Here is a 19,241-nt window from a genome sequence, read left to right on the forward strand (position 1 = left end):
CCGCCATTTTGTTTTTCTCTACTCATGGCATATGAGCTGATAGCCTCGTAGTAGAATAGAATAGGCAATAAGAGCATGTAATTGCTCATATCCAGTGAATGTAGATACACTCAAAAAAATAACTTGCAAATAACTTGCTCAGTGAACATAAAATTATGGAAAGTATTTCCACCCAAGTAAAATGCGTTAACTTAGCCAGAAACAATTTTGTTGAGTGACCTAAATGTCAACCGTGACATGTTAGACTTAGGTTCATGTAACAAACACCCATGTTGGTTTTTTTGAGTGTAGAATTAAAAAAAAAATTCATAAAAAGGATCCAAATATATGAAAAGGCACATCAAAGTAAACTGCCACATACCAGAAGCAAAAACAATTGGTAAACAGCAGGAGTATGGAGTTACATACAGTCCCAATCAAAAGTTTGGACACACCTTCTAATTCAATGTTTTTCTTTATTTTTCTTAATTAAAAGACAATTCACGTCTTAAAGTAATGATGGATGTTGTTTCTCTTTATTTAGTTGAGCGGTTCTACCTCATTCAAGTCGTTGGCTGATTGCCTGACCCTTGCCTGTTTTTTTTTTTGACATTAATTCTTGACTTGCTTTTTGGATTTGTCTGCCTGTATTTTAATAAACTTCTAACTGCAACTGCATCCTCTTCCCGTCTACATTCCTGACATCGTTCTTCATTTTAAAAGCCTCACCCTTTTCCCTTCATACATACTGCTGATTATTATGGCCAAATAGTTAATTGTTTTTGTCTCACCTGAACATGCTGTCGAAAAGCTGGTGATCACATAAAAATTTCAGTCAAATCTCAAAACAGCATTTTATATTTGCATATTATAACTTGTATTGATTGTTATGGTATCTTCAGTTGTTTGGAAATTGTGCCTAAAGAGGAACTAGATTTCTTTTTTCCTGAGATCTTGAAATTTTCCCTTGTTATCAAGGGCACAAATAGATAAAGGAAAGCCTTTTTAGAGCCACAGATGCACTTCCAATTAACTCCTAATTTTCAAAACTGGCCAATCAGAAGTTTCTAAACCATCCATCCATTATCTGTAACCGCTTATCCTGTTCTACAAGGCAAGCTGGAGCCTATCTCAGCTGACTATGGGCGAGAGGCGGGGTACACCCTGGACAAGTCGCCAGGTCATCGCAGGGCTGACACATAGACACAGACAACCATTCCCACTCACATTCACACCTACGGTCAATTTAGAGCCACCAATTAACCTAACCTGCATGTCTTTGGACTGTGGGGGAAACCGGAGCACCCGGAGGAAACCCACGCAGACATGGGGAGAACATGCAAACTCCACACAGAAAGGCCCCTGTTGGCCACTGGGCTCGAACCCAGAACCTTCTTTCTGTGACGCGACAGCACTAACTAATACACCACCATGCTGCCTGTTTCTAAACTAAATCAATTTAATTAAATTGTTTAAATTAATTTCTGAAATCTTGTAGTCTTTTGACCCACTGTAATTCTAATACAGTGAATTAAAACTAAAATAGATCTGTATCTGATCAATTGTTTGAAGAAGATTTGTAATGTGAAAAAAGCAGATACTGCAATTAACTATTGTAACTAGGGTTGCCAACTCCCTGAATCCCAAAAGAGGGACACTTTCAACCCAAATGCAGGACTTTTTTTCCCAGGCCTATCCGCACTGCCCCATGACGGAAATCATAACATTTCCTTATCCAGACCACAATCCTACTAATTTCAGTATAATTTTGGTAAATTAATACTGCACGAGCAAAACTGTAGTGTGTTTAAGTAATAGTCAAAACAATCATTAGGCCTACAAGTGTCTCTCAAATTTCTCAAACTCTGAAAAGCTTTAGGCCTAAACCAACCATTGTCATAGTTATTCTATTTGAGGGGCATATCTTGAAGGAAAAGCAAAGACAGAAATGTATGCAAGTTTTTTAAACTATTTATTAAAACTTAAGAGAATATGTTGTTGGTCTGCATCTTTTCAGTATGGCATGGGCCTCCTCTTATCCTGCAATAAATAAGAGAAAGAAAGGATATTTAGATTGAGAAATAGCCTACTGCCATCCCATGAACTTATGTGTGTGTAATAAGATGTTTATATGGACATTCAAATGAAGGTTCACCAGTTACTTCTTCCATGGCTATTCCAGATTCCAGCATCTCCTCATCCTTCTGCACAGCCCAAACTATTTACAGAACAGTGGCATGGACATCCTCTTATCCTGCAGTAAATAAGAAAAAAACAAATATTTAGATTGAGAAATACTGCCACCCAATGAACTTATGTCTGTGTTGCATAAACAAGATACATAGACAAATTAAAATGATATTTAGATTGAGAAATACTGCCACCCCATGAAGTTGTGTGTGTGGGTTGCATAAACAAGATACAACATAGACAAATTAAAATTATATTTAGATTGAGAAATACTGCCACTCCATGTTATAGTGGAAGTGTGTGGGTTGCATAAATAAGATATACAGACAAATTCAAATGAAGGCTCACCAGTTACTTCTTCCATGGCTATTCCAGTTTCCAGCATCTCCTCATCCTTCTGTACAGTCCGCGCTGTTATAGCTATGGCCGTGTTTGATGGTGTGATACACATAGGCTACCTCGCTTTGTCGATTTCAGAAGTAGATGCAGCGAAGAATGTACTGATGTTGCTAGCTCCTTTCGATAGCACAGCCCTTTTGTGCGAGTCTGTGTCTTCATGGCGGGATAAGTCGTGCTCGCCACCATGGCCAATAGATATCTCTCAGCGGCATAATGTACAAAATGCTTTCCTAGCGTCTGTGGTGGCTTTAACCCACGACCTTTTTGCTTCCCATTCCTTGTTGTAGCTGCAAAGCCTCTTTTTCTTAGCAGGCTCATCCATTTTTGCTGACTTGTTCATGAGCAGAGAACCACTGACTGAACTGAACTCAACAACCGTCTCCCACGGCAACATTTGCATGAGTTTTGGTGCCTTATCACAGTAGCCTATCAAAGATCCCTGTTCAGAATGTGTCATCAATCACCAGTCTGCTACTATTGGACAAAATATTTCATCCATATTTCATCAAAAACTGCGACTGCGATTGGAATACGGGACGGGAGCTGTTCCTCGCGGGACAAATTAAATTCACCTAAAATTCGGGACGTCCCAGGCAAATCAGGACGGTTGGCAACCCTAATTGTAACATTTATGGTAACAGTATGGTACAGTAACAGGAAATATATGGAACTGTGAAAAGTTGAGAATATCTTTAGTCTGAGTATATGTAAACTTTTTGCCTCAATTGTACATAAAAATAGCATGAAATATAGTTTTTGAAACAAAATACCAAACAATATTATTTAAAACCTTTACTTTGATACTACTGAATCTAAGCTTGGGAGAGTTTCTTTTCTCAGTGTCATCACTAACAGTTCTTACATGGCTGATGTGGGGGTGCTGTGTAGAGAGTGAGTGATTGTCTTCTTCTTCTTCTTCCTCTTCTTCTTCTTCTTCCTCTTCTTCTTCTTCATGTTCCATAAAATCTATATGCAAAGAAAAACAAAAAACATAAACATAATTAATCATAAGCTTGGTGACTCTGTGTGACTTTTACATGTTCTTCCTGTGCATGTCTGGGTTTCTTCTGGGTTCTCTGGTTACATCCAGTCTCTCAAAAACATCTCACTAGATGGATTGGCTACTGCTACTTTATGATTGACTTCTTCAACATGAAAATTTTAGGTACATGTTGGCATCTGCACCACTGTCACAAAGACCCAAAGTCAGTCTAAACCCTCTGACATTCCAACAGCACCAGCTCTAAAAGGTGAAATGTGCCAGATCTCCATGGAAAGCAACCCAATAAGCTCCTGAGTAATGCAACAGAAAAATCACTCACCTTATTGTCGAGATCACAAATTCAAATCTACGCAGTGCTTCAGCCATCCATGGTCAGGAGACAAAGAAGCAAAACTGGCCATGCTTTCTGGATGGGAGGGATGGTTTATTTCACTCTCCCAGTCATTCAGAGCAACATTAGCCAATCATGGATATTTGTGAGCTTATATATTCAGAAGAAGGCAGATAATGCTTTACTCCTATTGTGTTACATTGCTCTACAACGAAGCATGAACATCCATCCATTTTCTTTGGCTTATCCGAAGTCGGGTCATGGTGGCAGTAGGCAAAGCAGAGTAATTCCAGGTGTCCCTCTCCCCAGCAAAACTATCCAGTTCCTTCTGGGGGATCCCAAGGTGCTCCCAGGCCAGATGAGTTACATAATCTCTCCAGCATGTTCTGGGTCTACCCTGAGGTCTCCTCCCAGTCTTAATTTCCCTAAGGGAACCCGCCCAAAGGGATCAATAAAGTTCTATCTAATCTAATCAGTTGGACGTGCCTGGAAAACCTCCAAAGGAAGGTGCCCAGGAGCCATCCTCATCAGATGCCCGAACCACCTCAGTTGACTCCTTTCGACATGAAGGAGCAGCGGCTCTACTCTGAGATCCTTCTGAATGTCTGAGCTCCTCACCCTATCTCAAAGGGTGTGTCCAGCCAGCCTACAGAGAAAGCTCATTTCAGCTGCTTCTATCCGTGATCTTATCCTTTCGGTCACTACCCAAAGCTCATGACCATAGGTGAAGGCTGAAATGTAGATTGACTGCTAAATCAAAAGCTTTGCCTTCCAGCTCAGCTCCCTCTTCACCACAACGGACTGGTACAACGCCTGCATTACTGCTGAAACCGCCCCAATCTGCCTGTCTATCTCACGCTCCATTTTACCATCACTCGGGAACAAAACCCCAAGATACTTGAACTCCTTCACTTGGGGCAGCAACTCACTCCCAACCTGGAGGGAGTACTCCACCGTTCTCTGGCAGACAACCATGGCCTCAGACATGGAGGTGCTGACTCTCATCCCAGCCGCTTCAATCTCGGCTGAAAACTGTCCCAGCGCTTGCTGGGTCACACTCTGAAGAAGCCAACAGAACCACATCATCTGCAAAGAGCAGAGATGCGATTCTGAGGTTCCCAAAATGGACACCCTCCTCACCCCGGCTGTGCCTTGAGATCCCATCCATGAATATCACAAACAGGATTGGCGACAAGGGGCAGCCTTGACAGAAGCATGAGCAGCAGTTAAAAAAGACACTAGCCTTCTATGGAATCATTTATCCATTGTCTGTAGCCGCTTATCCTGTACAGGGTTGCAGGAGCCTATCCCAGCTGACTCTGGGCAAGAGGTAGGGTACACCCTGGACAAGTCACCAGGTCATTGCAGGACCAACACATAGAGACAAACAACCATTCACACCTACGGTCAATTTAGAGCCACCATATTAGCCAAACCTGCATGTCTTTGGATTGGGGGTGAAACTGGAGCACCCAGAGGAAGCCCATGCAGACACGGGGAGAACATGCAAACTCCATATAGAAAGGCCCCCGTTGGCCACTGGGCTCGAACCCAGGACTACCTTGCTGTGAGACAACAGTGCTAACCATTACACCACCGTGCCACCCTCTCTATGGAATCAGATTATTGCTTTAATTCACAAATAAATGTCACATGATTCACAAATGTATTTAAAGCAATAATGGGGATGAGAAACAGGCACAGGAATCAGGAAGTCAGAAACATGGGTAGAAAAGCTCGGTAATGCGTACTGACGTATTGTAATACTTCGCATAGATCGTGCATCAGCACAGTCCTTAAATAGGTGCACATAGCTCCTTAATTAAGTTCAGGTGCATGTTGTTAACGGTGCGCGTGCTGGAGTCCGCTCAACAAGTGCGCAGCCCGGGGCGTGCCTTCAGGTGCACGCACCACAGCGCGTAGGACTGACAAACAGATACTCAGGATTAAGAACATTCTGATTTTCTATAAAAATCTAAATTTAAAGCAACATTGTATTAAATGCCAAAGTATAAAAACATGGCAATGACACCTGAAATTGACATCCAAAATCTACACAACTACAGGGCAAGTACACTTAAACATAAGGCACAAATATTTTAATACTTTATTACACTTTTGTTAAGTATATCTTGATCAAAAGTTTAAGTATAAGTTTAATATACTTAGACTTTTCTATATATTTTTCAGTATAAGCCAAGTATACTTATGTACAACTTTATTAAGTATATCTCTGATAAGTAAATAAAAAGTAAACTGAAAGCATACTCTCTTATTTTTAGTTTAAAAGAAGTATACTAGAATCACACTTGAATAAACTTTTTTGTAAGGGATGGAAGATCAACATGTGATATATCTGGTATGTTCTTATCAAACCTTTTCTTCTTGCTTTCTTTCTCTCAGGGTTCTTTTGATTCAGGTCCATGGTTTTCTTCTTCCTGAAATAAAATTAAATAATTCAGGCACTCATAATGCCATACTATTATGAAGCAGCATGAGAAAGAGGGGGTGATACAGTACCTTTTAAGAAAAGTAGGCTGAACAGTGTCCTGAGTATCAGGTGAAGTATCATCAGAAAGTCTAAATGTAAAAAATCCATCGTTCTGTTGAGAGAAAAAAATAAACATGTAAATGAAGGATAAAGACAAATTGAAAACAATGAATATATGACTCTCCATAAATATCTCACACATTATACCTATTCATGTTGATCCCATTTCAAGTATTTTTGACTACATATATTTCTATCTTCCCTTTCTGTCATGTGGCACATTCTAGATCCACACTGTGGCAGGATAGCCACAGCAGCGGAGAAGACGGAGGAGACCAAATAGTTTTCCAACGAAAAGGCTTCGTTTATTTTTTCTCTCTTTTTCTCTTTTCTTACAAATGTGCAAATATTTACAATGACAAACGTGCATGAAAAAATATACAAAACAAAAAAATGTACAAAACGAAAATAAACAAGCATAAATAGCCAGGCTAAGTCCTCAGACCCTGAACTACTATCAAGAGTAACTTCAATTAACAACACGTTCACTTCACCACCAACCCTCACCTACTGAGGCTCTTGGGCCTAAAATAGAGCATTGCTAACTGTAGCCCCACCCACCGGATAGCCCCACTGTCAAAAATAATCAATTAACTAAACAACAACATAATTATTACCAAATAATAAATCAAATAAGAAAACACATAACACACAAACACATACAATAACTGACATGCACAAAAATACCTTATTGAACCCTCAAAATGGCTTTTAAGTCATTACCCCTAAAACACCCCCATCACAATGGGTTGCCCCACAAAGAACCCAGGAAACCCCTCTATTTCCCCCCCCCAGTGGAACAGTCCATCTGTTTCCCCAAACGAGACACGGAAGTACGTTTTGAATGCCAGTGAGTGAATTGCTAACAGAGTTGTAATAAAAGTTTTAACCAATAAATGAAGTTTTTAACAGCCAGTGTGAATTATTTTACTTTTTGAGACTAGAAAAATATTATACAGATGAAGAATGAAAATGACAATATGTTTTAAGCAAATATTTAAAATGAGTCAGGTGCACAAACAATAGCCATCCAGAAGTGCTGGTAGGCCTTTCCCTGCACTCTAAAAACTAAGTTTGGCCCTGTGTAATTAATCTATGGCAAATGGTGATTAATGACAATATGAAAGAGAGCTTAAACAGTATAGACTGGGCAAAAATCTCAGAAATACCTTCAGAAAAAGGTCTAGCGGCAAATTTGAGGAAAAGTCGGTAAACATGCTATTTCCCATAATTTGAGGGTGCTGATTCCAAATATTTTGTTTACCAAGCTGAATTTTGAGTTTTAAGCCTGCTAATTAGAATAATAGCATAGCAGTCATACTAGGCGAATGAAGATTTTTTGTTTGTGCAATAACTTTTTTTTTTTTTTTTTTTTTTTTTAAAGATATTTTTTTGGGCTTTTTGCACCTTTATTGGATAGGACAGTGTAGAGACAGGAAATGAGCGGGAGAGAGAGAGAGACGGGAAGGGATCGGGAAACGACCTCGGGCCGGAATCGAACCTGGGTCGCCCGCATTCATGGTATGGCGCCTTAACCACCTGAGCCACGACGCCCCCGTTTGTGCAATAACTTTTGAAAGGGTTGATGGATTGTCACCAAATCTTCTATGCTGATGCTCTAGCATGTGTACATGAATGTCTACATTTTGGAAGCCAATGGTTTAAAGATGGCCGACTTTCAAGATGGCCGACTTTCAAAAAATGTTAACAAACAAGTCCCATATTAATATGCAAATTACAAGGCTTAGCACTCAAAATCCAGCTTGGTAAACACAATATTCAGAATCAGCACCCTCAAATTATGTAAAAACGATGGTTTACCAACTTTTCCTCAAATTTGCCACTCGAAGTCCTCTTTTCTGAAAATTGTACTAGTCTATTATCACTGCATATGACGCAGGAAGGGACGTGGACTTGGGGCAAATCCTCAGACATGAGTTGATGAATGTCCCCACTGCTATTGCAGACAGTGATGGTTATTTGAGAAGTGGAAATAAATCCATCCTCAGTCAGGTGCTATGTGGTGATGTGGAATGTCCAGCAGTGGTGTACACTACAGAAGTTCATTCAACGCTAGTGATAGATGGTCAAGCTTTTGTTATGACTCTAGGGCAACCATCTGACTGCAACACATTCAGGGAATATGCAGGCAAGTTTGTGAGAGGAGTGCTCGCATTTGGCAAACACTTTCACAGAATCGACATTACGTTTGACAGATACAGAGACATATCGATTAAGAGCACAACAAGGGAGAAACGTGCAAGAGGATGTACACCCATTCACCGTGCCATTGAAGATGGCTCTGTACCACTTCCAAAGAACTGGTCTAAGTTCCTTGCTTTGGAGAAGAATAAAGAAGATCTAGCTCAATTTCTATCAGACGAGCTATTGGCTCAGGCTCCAGCCAACAAGATTATCATTGTTGCTGGAGGGTTCAAAGAGGAGAATACAGCAAAATGTTCTCATTCAGAAGTAGACATCACAGCTCTCCAGGGCTACCATGAGGAAGCAGACACAAGAATTATCCTCCACTGTGTGCATTCAAATGCAGAATTTCTTGTTGTCTCGAGTTAAGATACGGATGTACTCCTACTGTTAATTGCACATTTTGACGAGATGAAGTGTAAGCAGTTGTGGATGAGAATGGGGACATCTAAGAAGCCAAGACATATCCCCATACACACAGTGCGTGAGTCTCTGAGGGTGCAGGTTCCCAATATTGAGAATGTTCTCCCTTTCCATGCAATAACAGGCTGTGATACTGTCTCCTACTTTGCAGGACATAGCAAGAAAACATCATGGAAAACTTTCTTGGAGCAGCCTGCACTTCTAGATGGACTTGGCCTGGGTGAACTGACTGAAACCACCATACATTCTGCAGAGAAGTTCATTTGTCGTGTTTATGACACCAATGATGTCAGCTGCAATGATGCAAGAGCCACTCTTTTCTCCAGATGTTGGGGACCTGAGGCTCTACCCCCTACAAGTGATGCTGCTCAGTGGCATATTAGAAGAGCACATTATCAAGCTCTAGTATGGAGACAATCAAACAAAACAAATCCAATTCTACCACCTATAGAGGAAATGGGATAGAACATCATCAATGGACACCTGGAACCCAAACTGATGTCTGTTGCAGCAATCCCCAAAAGCTGCAGCTTGATGGTTACCTGCAGATGCAAGTATGGTTGTAAGACAAGCAAATGCAGTTGTCGCAGTGCTGGCTTGTTCTGTACAGGTGGCTGCAAATGTAGAAGTACTCAAGATCACCCATGCCAGAATGCTAGCAGTTCGGACTAGGGATACACACCTTACTTCAGGTAAGTTAGCAGTTCTTTCTCTAAACTTCTTATCTCACAATTTTAACACAGCTTAAAAGAACAAACATCAAACACACCATAAAATCCTGATGTCTGACTTTTTCTTTCCACAGTGACTTTTTGCATTGACGAGAATGGTTCAAGTGTCCATGGAGTTGGAGAGGCACTCTCTGTTAATCTTAAACTGCTGTAAATAAATTTGATTTGTATTTGTATTCATTCTTAGTTTGATTTCAAGTTTAAGACTAATTAAAATTGTTTATTTTCTGAATGTTGTTTGCTTTGTTACCTTTATCCCATCTGTTATTAATAAACGTCATATGATTCCTGCTCTACCTTGTTTTATTACCTTGATTCCATGCAATATGTTAAGAAAACATTTTATGACTCCTGCACTATTTTAGCACTTAAATATGAAATTCGAGCCTAATGCTATGTTGTTTAACTGATTAGTTTAGAAATAATAATAATAATAAATGAAAAAAAATTGTTTCTCATTTTAATATGCAAATTTAGAAGGCTTAAAACTCAGAATTCAGCTTGGTAAACAAAAATATTCAGAATCAGCACCCTCAAATTATGCAAAAAACATGGTTTACCAACTTTTCCTCAAATTTGCTGCTAGAACTCCTCTTTTGTGAAAATTGTACTAGTCTAGTACATACGGTGGTGGCAATGAGAATAGCGACAGGACAGGACAGCAGTGATTTAAAAATGCCGGCAAATGGCTGCCTGCGCGCTGTGCGTTATGTCAGCATCATGGCTCAGCCCGTGACATTCCCCCCCCCCCTTCTAAAGATGCCTCCAGTGGCATCCTAGACAGGAAGTCAGCGGTACAATTCAATTTCCCAGTCCAGTATAACAACTCAAACTCAAAAGGCTGTATTGCCAAAAACCACCTAGTGATCCTGGCATTAGTGTCCCTCATTTGGCCCAACCAAGACAATGCTCTATGATCAGTCTCTAATACAAATTTGCATCCTAACAAATAGTATTTAAATGAGTACAATGCCCACTTTATAGCCAGGCATTCCTTCTCCACAATTGAGTAATTGCACTCCCTTGGCAGAAGCTTGCGGCTTATATAAGCCACGGGTCAGAGCAGTCCATGGTCCCCTTGTAACAGCACAGCACCGAAGCCCCTCTCAGAGGCATCAGTTTGTACAGTGAAAAGTTTGTCAAAATCTGGGCTGAGGAGCACAGGCTCCTGGCACAAAGAGTTCTTCAAGTCCTTGAAAGCTGCTTCACACGCCTCAGTCCATTCCACCCTGTTTGGCTGGCTTTTGTGTGTTAGCTCAGTCAGCACAACCGCTTTTTCTGAGAAATTGGGGATAAAGCGCCGGTACCAACCCACCAGCCCTAAAAAGGAGCATACCTGCTTTTTGGTGGTTGGGTGCTCTGCGGCCATAATGGCCTCCACCTTCCCCACCTGGGGCCGGATAACACCTCGGCCCAACACATAGCCCAGGTAGGCAGTCTCCTCCCTTGCCAAGGCACACTTGTCTGGAAGGATGGTCAGGCCTGCCTCCTTTACCAAGGAGAGGACATGCTGCAGGTGTTGCAAATGCTCCCCCCAGTTGGAGCTAGAGATGATGATATCATCCAAGTAGGCAGCAGCAAAGCCCTCAGTCCCCCTGAGGACCCTGTCCATTAGCCTCTGGAATGTGGCCAGTGCCCCATGCAACCCAAATGGTAGCACGGTGAACTGAAAGTGTCCAAAGGGGGTCCTAAAAGCAGTCAGCTCCTTGCAGTCCCCCGCTAAAGGCACTTGCCAGTATCCTTTGCAAAGGTCAAGAGTGGTCAGGAACTTGGCCTTGCCCAAGCGCTCGACCAGGTCATCAACCCTTGGCATGGGGCAAGGGTCAAACTTGGCATGGGCATTGACCTTCCTGAAGTCCAGGCAAAACCGCAGGCTGCCATCCTTCTTGGGCACGAGGATGATGGGTCTGCTCCACTCACTGAAGGAGGGCTCAATCACGCCAAGATGCAACATCATGTCCAACTCCTCCCTCAGGACAGGAAGCAGACATTCTGGAACCCGGTAAGACGGCTGTCTCACCGGCTGCTCATCTCTCAGAAGAATCCGGTGTTCCACCAGCTCCGTCCATCCAGGTTTCTCCACGAAGAGTCCCTCTGGCAGGATGCTGCAGAGTTCCTGCTGATGGTCCTCTGACAGGTGGGTAAGGTCCAGCTTGCTCCCCTCCTCATGGCCAGGCAGGTACTGCTCGCTGTACTCTTCCTCCTCTTCAACCGCTTGGATGAACATGGCAGGCGCTTCTGGCTGTGGTTCAGGCTGCTCACTCCACTCCTTCAACATATCGACATGGAAGATTTGGTGCCTCTTACGGTGGTCTGGCATGTGGACCTCATAAGTCACCAGTCCCCATCTTCCGCGTCACAGTATAGGGCCCCTGACATTTTGCCAGCAGTTTGTTGTCAGGGCTGGGCAACAACAGCAGGACCCAGTCACCAGATTGGAAGCAGCGAGCCCAGGCTGATCGATCATACCACATCTTCTGCCAGTCTTGCACCCTCTGCAGGTTCTCTCGTGCCAAGGTGGATGCAGCTGCAAGCTTTTCCCTCATCCTCAGCACATAGGAGATGATGTTAGTCTGGCCTGAGGTCTCACCTTCCCAGGTCTCCTTTAGTACATCCAGTGGGCCCCGAACCTAATATGCATATAGAAGCTCAAAGGGGGAAAACCCCGTAGAAGCCTGGGGAACCTCCCTGTATGCAAACAGAAAGTAGGGTAGCCACTGGTCCCAGTCCTTCCCACTGTCCACCACAAACTTCTGGAGCATGTTCAAGAGGGTCTGGTTGAACCGCTCAACAAGTCCATCAGTCTGTGGGTGGTAAGGAGTGGTTCTGATATGTTTGATGCCTAACAGATCATACACCTGCCTTAAGGTCTTACTCATAAAGTTTGCTCCCTGATCTGTTAACACTTCTTGGGGTATGCCTACCCTAGAGAAGAGTTGTAGCATAGCTGTTGCTACACATTTGGCTGTAACATCTCTCAGGGGGAATGCTTCAGGATACCTAGTGGCATAATCACAGATAACCAAAATAAACCTGTTCCCTGACTTGCTCCTCTCAAGGGGCCCAACAACATCTACTCCAATCCTCTTAAAAGGAATGTCGACAACTGGCAAGGGAACTAATGGAGCATGTACGAGGCCTCTACCTCCAAATAGCTGGCACTGGGGACAAGATTTACAACATCTTCTCACTTCTGCAAAAAGCCCTGGCCAATAGAAATGCTTACTTATTCTTTGTAAGGTCTTCATGTAAGCCAAGTGTCCGGCCCAGGGTATAGTGTGACCCAGTTCCAGCACTTGCTCACGGTACTTCTGAGGAATCACCAGCTGCAACCCTTCCTCACTCTGTCTGTAAAGGAGGTTGTTTTGTATTATATACCCTTCTCTCCCAAGGACAGGAACAAAGCAAGAACCATCCACAGCTTTCCTAAATAATGGGCCCAAGGTGGGGTCTACACGCTGTTCCTCAGTAAGATCACTTTTAAACATCAAGTCTTCAGCAGTCAAACTGGGGGGCTCCACTAACTCAGCCTGTATATCTGAATGCTTCACCACCTGGTCCACTGTTTGCCTGTGCCTTTCACACCTTTCTTCCCTGGTGCATGTGGGCTCCATTACCATGTCCTCCCCATAGAAAGGCAATTCTGACATGTCTGCTTGCTGCTGTTCCCTGGCCATAGCTTTAGTGACAACACCACACCATGCAATCCTATTTACTAGCTCAGGTAGCACTGGGAGGTCCTGACCCAATAATACTGGATAAGGGAGCTTGGTTGCTAGCCCTACCCTAAGCAAGTATGTCTGGTCACTTACTTTAACATACACATCTGCTGTGCTGAGCTCACTTTGATCACCATGCACACAAAAGATGGCAAGCTTGTCATTACAATTTCTGAACTCCCGGGGGACTAGACCAGCTTGAACTAAATGTCTGTGAACACCCTGTGTCTACCAAAGCTGTAACAGGTTTTCCATTAAGCTCTATGCTAATAATGGGGTCCCTGCTCTGCTGGGTCTTAAAGGGTGAGGTGGGATGGGGGACATAACAGAGATAGCCAGGCTTAGGTTTTCTGATGGGGCAAGTGGGACTCTTGTGACCTTCCTTACCACAATTAAAACAGGAAATGCCTTTAAACAGAGCACTGGTTGGGGGTGGTGGGGTTCTTTTATAACTAAGAGCAGCATCAGAACCGACTCCTCAACCAGCACCATCAGACTTTTCCCATGGTTGACGATCAAGCACTCCGGCATAACAGCACCTCCTGGGGCCTCGGTGTGCTGACACAAAGTTCTCCACCAGCTGGGTGGCCTCTGCTGCCGTTGCCAGGTTATGCTCCTTAACCCAGGTCTTCACCTCTGGGTAGAGCACGCGCAGATACTGCTCCAGCACCATGGTCTCCATAAGGGCCATCTTGCTGCTCTGGTCGTACTTCACCCACTTACAGAAGAGATCTTTGAGTCTGATGTAAAGCTCCTGTGGGGTCTCATCTGGACTGGTCTCAAGGGCTCTGAACTGCAAGCGATACGTTTCTGGGCTGATCTCATACTTTTTCAACACTGCTTCTTTCAGGTAATCATAGTCCAGGGTCTTATCTGGATCCATGGCAACATACGCACTGTGGGCCTTGCCAGTCAGCAGTGGAATCAGGTGAACAGCCTAGTCCTCTTTTGGCCATTCAAAGACAGTGGTTAACCTTTCAAAGGTGGTCAAGTAATGCTCGATGTTATCAGAGTCTTCTAGCTTAGCCATCTTTGATTTATAGCCTCTCCCTCCTCTGGCGGCCTCTAATGGTGGTTCAGGTGTCAGGACCCATTGCTCTGAAGGAACGGGTGTGTTTGCCCTTCCTCGAGCCATCTCTGCATCCAGCTGCAGTTGGTTCACCTGATATGAGAGGACCTGGAACTGGTGGGCTTGCTTTGAAGACTCCTTCTTCAGCCGCTCATCTCTGGCCCGTTGCACCTCCATGAAGGACTCGAACATCCTTGCCAGATGACCAAGAGCTGTATCCTCCATATCAGGTTGTGGAGCAGGTACTGTAGACTCGGTGGCGCCACCTGTTGCTCCCTCTTCTTCGCCAAGCTTTTTCTTATCTTTCCTTGAAGTCATTTTCTTGGCTTCTTTGTCTCCTCTCTGCCGATCTCCTGAGATCCCGCTTCTGACACCAAATGTGGCAGGATAGCCACAGCAGCGGAGAAGATGGAGGAGACCAAATAGTTTTCAACGTTTTCAATGCTTTGTTTATTTTTTCTTTCTTTTTCTCTTTTCTTACAAATGTGCAAATATTTACAATGACAAATGTGCATGAAAAAATATACAAAAACTGTACAAAATGAAAATAAACAAGCATAAATAGTCAGGCTAAGCCCTCAGACCCTGAACCACTATCAAGAGCAACTTCAATTAACAAGACACGTTCACTTCACCACCAACCCTCACCTACTGAGGCTCTTGGGCCTAATATAGAGCATTGCTAACTGTAGCCCCACTCACTGGATAGCCCCACTGTCAAAAATAATCAATTAACTAAACAACAACATAATTATTACCAAATAATAAATCAAATAAGAAAACACATAACACACAAATACATACAATAACTAACATGCACAAAAATACCTTACTGAACCCTCAAAATGGCTTTTAAGTCATTACCCCTAAAGCACCCCCATCACAATGGGCTGCCCCACGAAGAACCCGGGAAACCCCTCTATCCCCCCCCCCCCAGTGGAACAGTCCATCTGTTTCCCCAAACGAGACACGGAAGAACGTTTTGAATGCCAGTGAGTGAATTGCGAACGGAGTTATAATAACAAACGTTTTAACCAATAAATGAAGTTTTTAACAGCCAGTGTGAATTATTTTACTTTTTGATACTAGACAAAGATTATACAGATGAAGAATGAAAATGACAATATGTTTTAAGTGAATATTTTAAATGAGTCAGATGCACAAACAATAGCCATCCAGAAGTGCCAGTAGGCCTTTCCCTGCACTCTAAAAACTAAGTTTGGCCCTGCGTAATTAATCTGTGGCAAATGGTGATTAATGACAATATGAAAGAGATCTTAAACAGTACATACGGTGGTGGCAATGAAAATAGCAACAGGACAGGACAGCAGCGATTTAAAAATGCCGGCAAATGGCTGCCTGCGTGCTGCGCGCTATGTCAGCGTCACGGCTCAGCCCGTGACACACACCTTAACGGTTAATATTTAACTGCATTTACATAATTCACAGTCTAGCTAATATGGCGATAACACTGAACTTCACAATGCACATCCTGTTCTTTCCTCAACAAAGCAACATGCTGTTCATTCAGAGCTTCAGTCCTCTGCACAGCAATACTGTACTAAGTTCATTACAAAGTAAATCAACTGAACAACGAGAGCTGTCTTGATAAAGAAAAGAAATACAGGGGCTTGTTTTATAAAAGCAATGCACAACAACACACTCAAGTATTCCTATGACTAGTAAAATTTGATGGCTTGTAGGGACTTTTCAGATAATTATATAAATTTCATACATTTAAACAACTGCAATGGCAAAACATGAATACAGAAAAGGAGACTTAGTTCCTCATTGTGTTTTTGTTTGACATATTTTTGCAAAGCTCTGGAATCACATACAACATGCATATAGGCTTGAAGATGAATCTCTAGACTACTGAGCTGTTTCTTTTTCTCAATTTGGACAGTGGGAATAGAAAATATACTACACTGTCCCAATAAAGCTTGGTAAAACAGTATGACATCACCTGCATGACACGTTGTCTATTCTGCTGCAACTTCTGGGTTCGCTTGCTGTTTCAAAACACATACACAAGATTATTTCCTGTCAGGTGCATAAATATTTGGACAGTGAGAAAGTTATTGTGATAGATCTCTACCACAGTATATATGATTTGAAATTAAAATCGAAGCTTGAAGTGCAGCTTTAATTTGAAGATATTGACATCCAAATCGGGGACGACACGGTGGTGTTGTGGTTAGCACTGTTGCCTCACAGCAAGAAGGTTCTGGGTTCGAGCCCAGTGGCCGACAAAGGCCTTTCTGTGTGGAGTTTGCATGTTCTCCTCGTATCTGCGTGGGTTTCCTCCAGGTGCTCTGGTTTCCTCCACAGTCCAAAGACATGCAGGTTAGGCTAACTGGTGGCTCTAAATTGACCGTAGGTGTGAATGTGAGTGTGAATGGTTGTCTGTGTCTATGTGTGTCAGCCCTGTGATGACCTGGTGACTTGTCGAGGGTGTACCCCGCCTCTCACCCATAGTCAGCTGGAATAGGCTCCAGCTTGCCCATGACCCTGCACAGGATAAGCGGTGACAGATAATTGATGGATGGATGGATACATCCAAATCAGGTGAACAGTAAAGGATTTGCAGAATTTTTTGTATCCAAAAGTAATTGTACAAACTAACAAACACAATTTATTGTTATTTTCAATACTTTGGAGCAAATGCTGTGCAATAACTGATTGTCTGAAGTCTAGAACCCATAGACATCACCAGGTGCTGGGTTTCTTCCCTGACAATGCTCTGCCAGGTCTTTACTGCGGCTGTCTTCAGTTCCTGATTCTTCTTGGAGGCATTTTGTCTTCAGTTTTACCTTTAGCAAATGAAATGCATTCTCAGTTGAATTCAGGTCAAGTGATTGACTTCTGCCCCTTAAGAGGCTCTGGGTTGCTTTTAAAGTATGCTTTGGCTCATTGTCCAGTTGCTCTGTCAAACACCTTCCAATGAATTTTGAACCATTTGGCTAAATCTGATCAGGTAATATAGCCCTATACACTTCAGAATTCATCCTGCAACTTTTGTCACTCAGCACATAATCAATAAATGCAAAGGAATTAGTTTCATTGGCAGCTATACATGCACACCACAACATCCCAGATAGCACACCTACATCGGCCCAACGTCGGCACACTGTCAGCTATGATGGCGGCCCATCAGAGGTATGACCAGCGGGCCTTCGTCGGGCCGATGTCGGCAAGCTGATAAAAGAAAAAAAAGATGCAGATATCTATCTATCTATCTATCTATCTATCTATCTATCTATCTATCTATCTATCTATCTATCTATCACAAGAGAAGAAAATATTTTAAACCTACCTGTACTGAAGTTTTGTAAAGAAATCGGTGCCTAGATCCCTGCTGTACGTAATGGTAAACCATGTGGCGCCAAATGGCTGGAAATGACTATGGCTATTATAATTACAAAATCTTGTTACTCTCGTGTGTCCTGCCACCCGCAAGCCACTGGTGGTCCAATAACGGACCACCAGATGTGTTTGCCGCTCACTGTCACTATTGGGCCGCTGAATATGTGCTATCTGGGATGAGTGGTATATTTCATAAACTGTTCCTTCCCTTCCCTATACTGTCCCTCACCATGCTATCTTCCCATCATTTGGATAGAAGTCAAGCTTTGTTGCATCTGTCCATAGGGTATTATTCCAGAAGTGGACAAACAAACACTCTCATCTGACCTTTCTGTTTTTGAGGCTTAATCAGTGTGGTTTACATCTTGTGGTAAACCCTCTATATTTACTGGTTAAGATTTCTCCTTATTGTTGACTTTGGCACAGATACGCCTAGCTCCTGGAGAGTGTTCTTGATCTGGTTACCAGTTGTGAAGGGATTTTCTTCATCATGGAAAGAATCCTTCTGTCATCTACCAGTTGATTTCTCGGGTCTTCTGGGCCTTTTGGTGTTCCTGAGCTCACTAATGCATTTTGCCATTTAAAAATGTACCGAAGTACCAGTTGATTTTGCCACACTTAGAGTTTTTGCCATTGCTCTGATGGGTTTGTTTTGATTTTTCAGCCTAATGATCACTTGCTTCATTGGCACTGACAGCTCTTTGGACTTCATATTGAGAGTTAACAGCAACAAATTCCAAATGCAAATGCTACAGTTGAAATCAGTGCTAAATCTTTTCTCTGCATATGTACAAGTCAAATAATAAGGGCCATGGAACAGCCAACTGTCCAATTACTTTTGGTCCCTTTAAAAAAAAAAAAAGCAGCGGGGAGCAGGGAGAACATACAAAAATGCTGTAATTCCTTTAACATTCACTCAATATGGATGTAAATGCCCTGAGAAAGATGGAAGTCTACACACTGTCATACTTACCTCCACTTGCAATATACTGTGGTAGACAGCTAAAATAACAATAACTAACCCTGTCAATGTCCAAATATTTATGGACCTGACTGCATAACATTAAAAGAAATGTACGTTAGAAGAAATATTTATGGCAAATAACAGGATTCATTCCTCACTGCTTTTTGTAGGTTTTCTGGTATCTGGGCTGTTCATCATCAGAACTGTCGAACGCGTTTGCAACCGCACAGCTCCTGAGAAAATCAAACACTCACATGAGGACACAACTGCACACACACAGAGGAAGAGATAGAGGTACACAAATACACCTG

The 19,241-nt window shown here is 42.6% G+C and overlaps 1 protein-coding gene across 2 annotated transcripts in view; it reads right to left on the minus strand.

Annotated features, from left to right (window-relative positions):
* LOC132891652 (MORC family CW-type zinc finger protein 3-like) overlaps positions 1–19,241 on the minus strand; it is a 113,041-nt gene that overhangs the window by 28,548 nt on the left and 65,252 nt on the right. For both annotated transcript variants that reach the window (XM_060929444.1, XM_060929445.1), the window contains 5 exons: positions 19,089–19,163; positions 16,567–16,612; positions 6,423–6,505; positions 6,279–6,340; positions 3,431–3,534 (listed from right to left, as the gene is read on the minus strand). In XM_060929444.1, the coding sequence (XP_060785427.1) occupies positions 3,431–3,534; positions 6,279–6,340; positions 6,423–6,505; positions 16,567–16,612; positions 19,089–19,163 (370 nt within the window). The remainder of the gene's footprint in view (positions 1–3,430; positions 3,535–6,278; positions 6,341–6,422; positions 6,506–16,566; positions 16,613–19,088; positions 19,164–19,241) is intronic.

This window comes from Neoarius graeffei, chromosome 9, assembly GCF_027579695.1.
Source record: "Neoarius graeffei isolate fNeoGra1 chromosome 9, fNeoGra1.pri, whole genome shotgun sequence".
In the NCBI taxonomy this organism is placed as follows: Eukaryota; Metazoa; Chordata; class Actinopteri; order Siluriformes; family Ariidae; genus Neoarius; species Neoarius graeffei.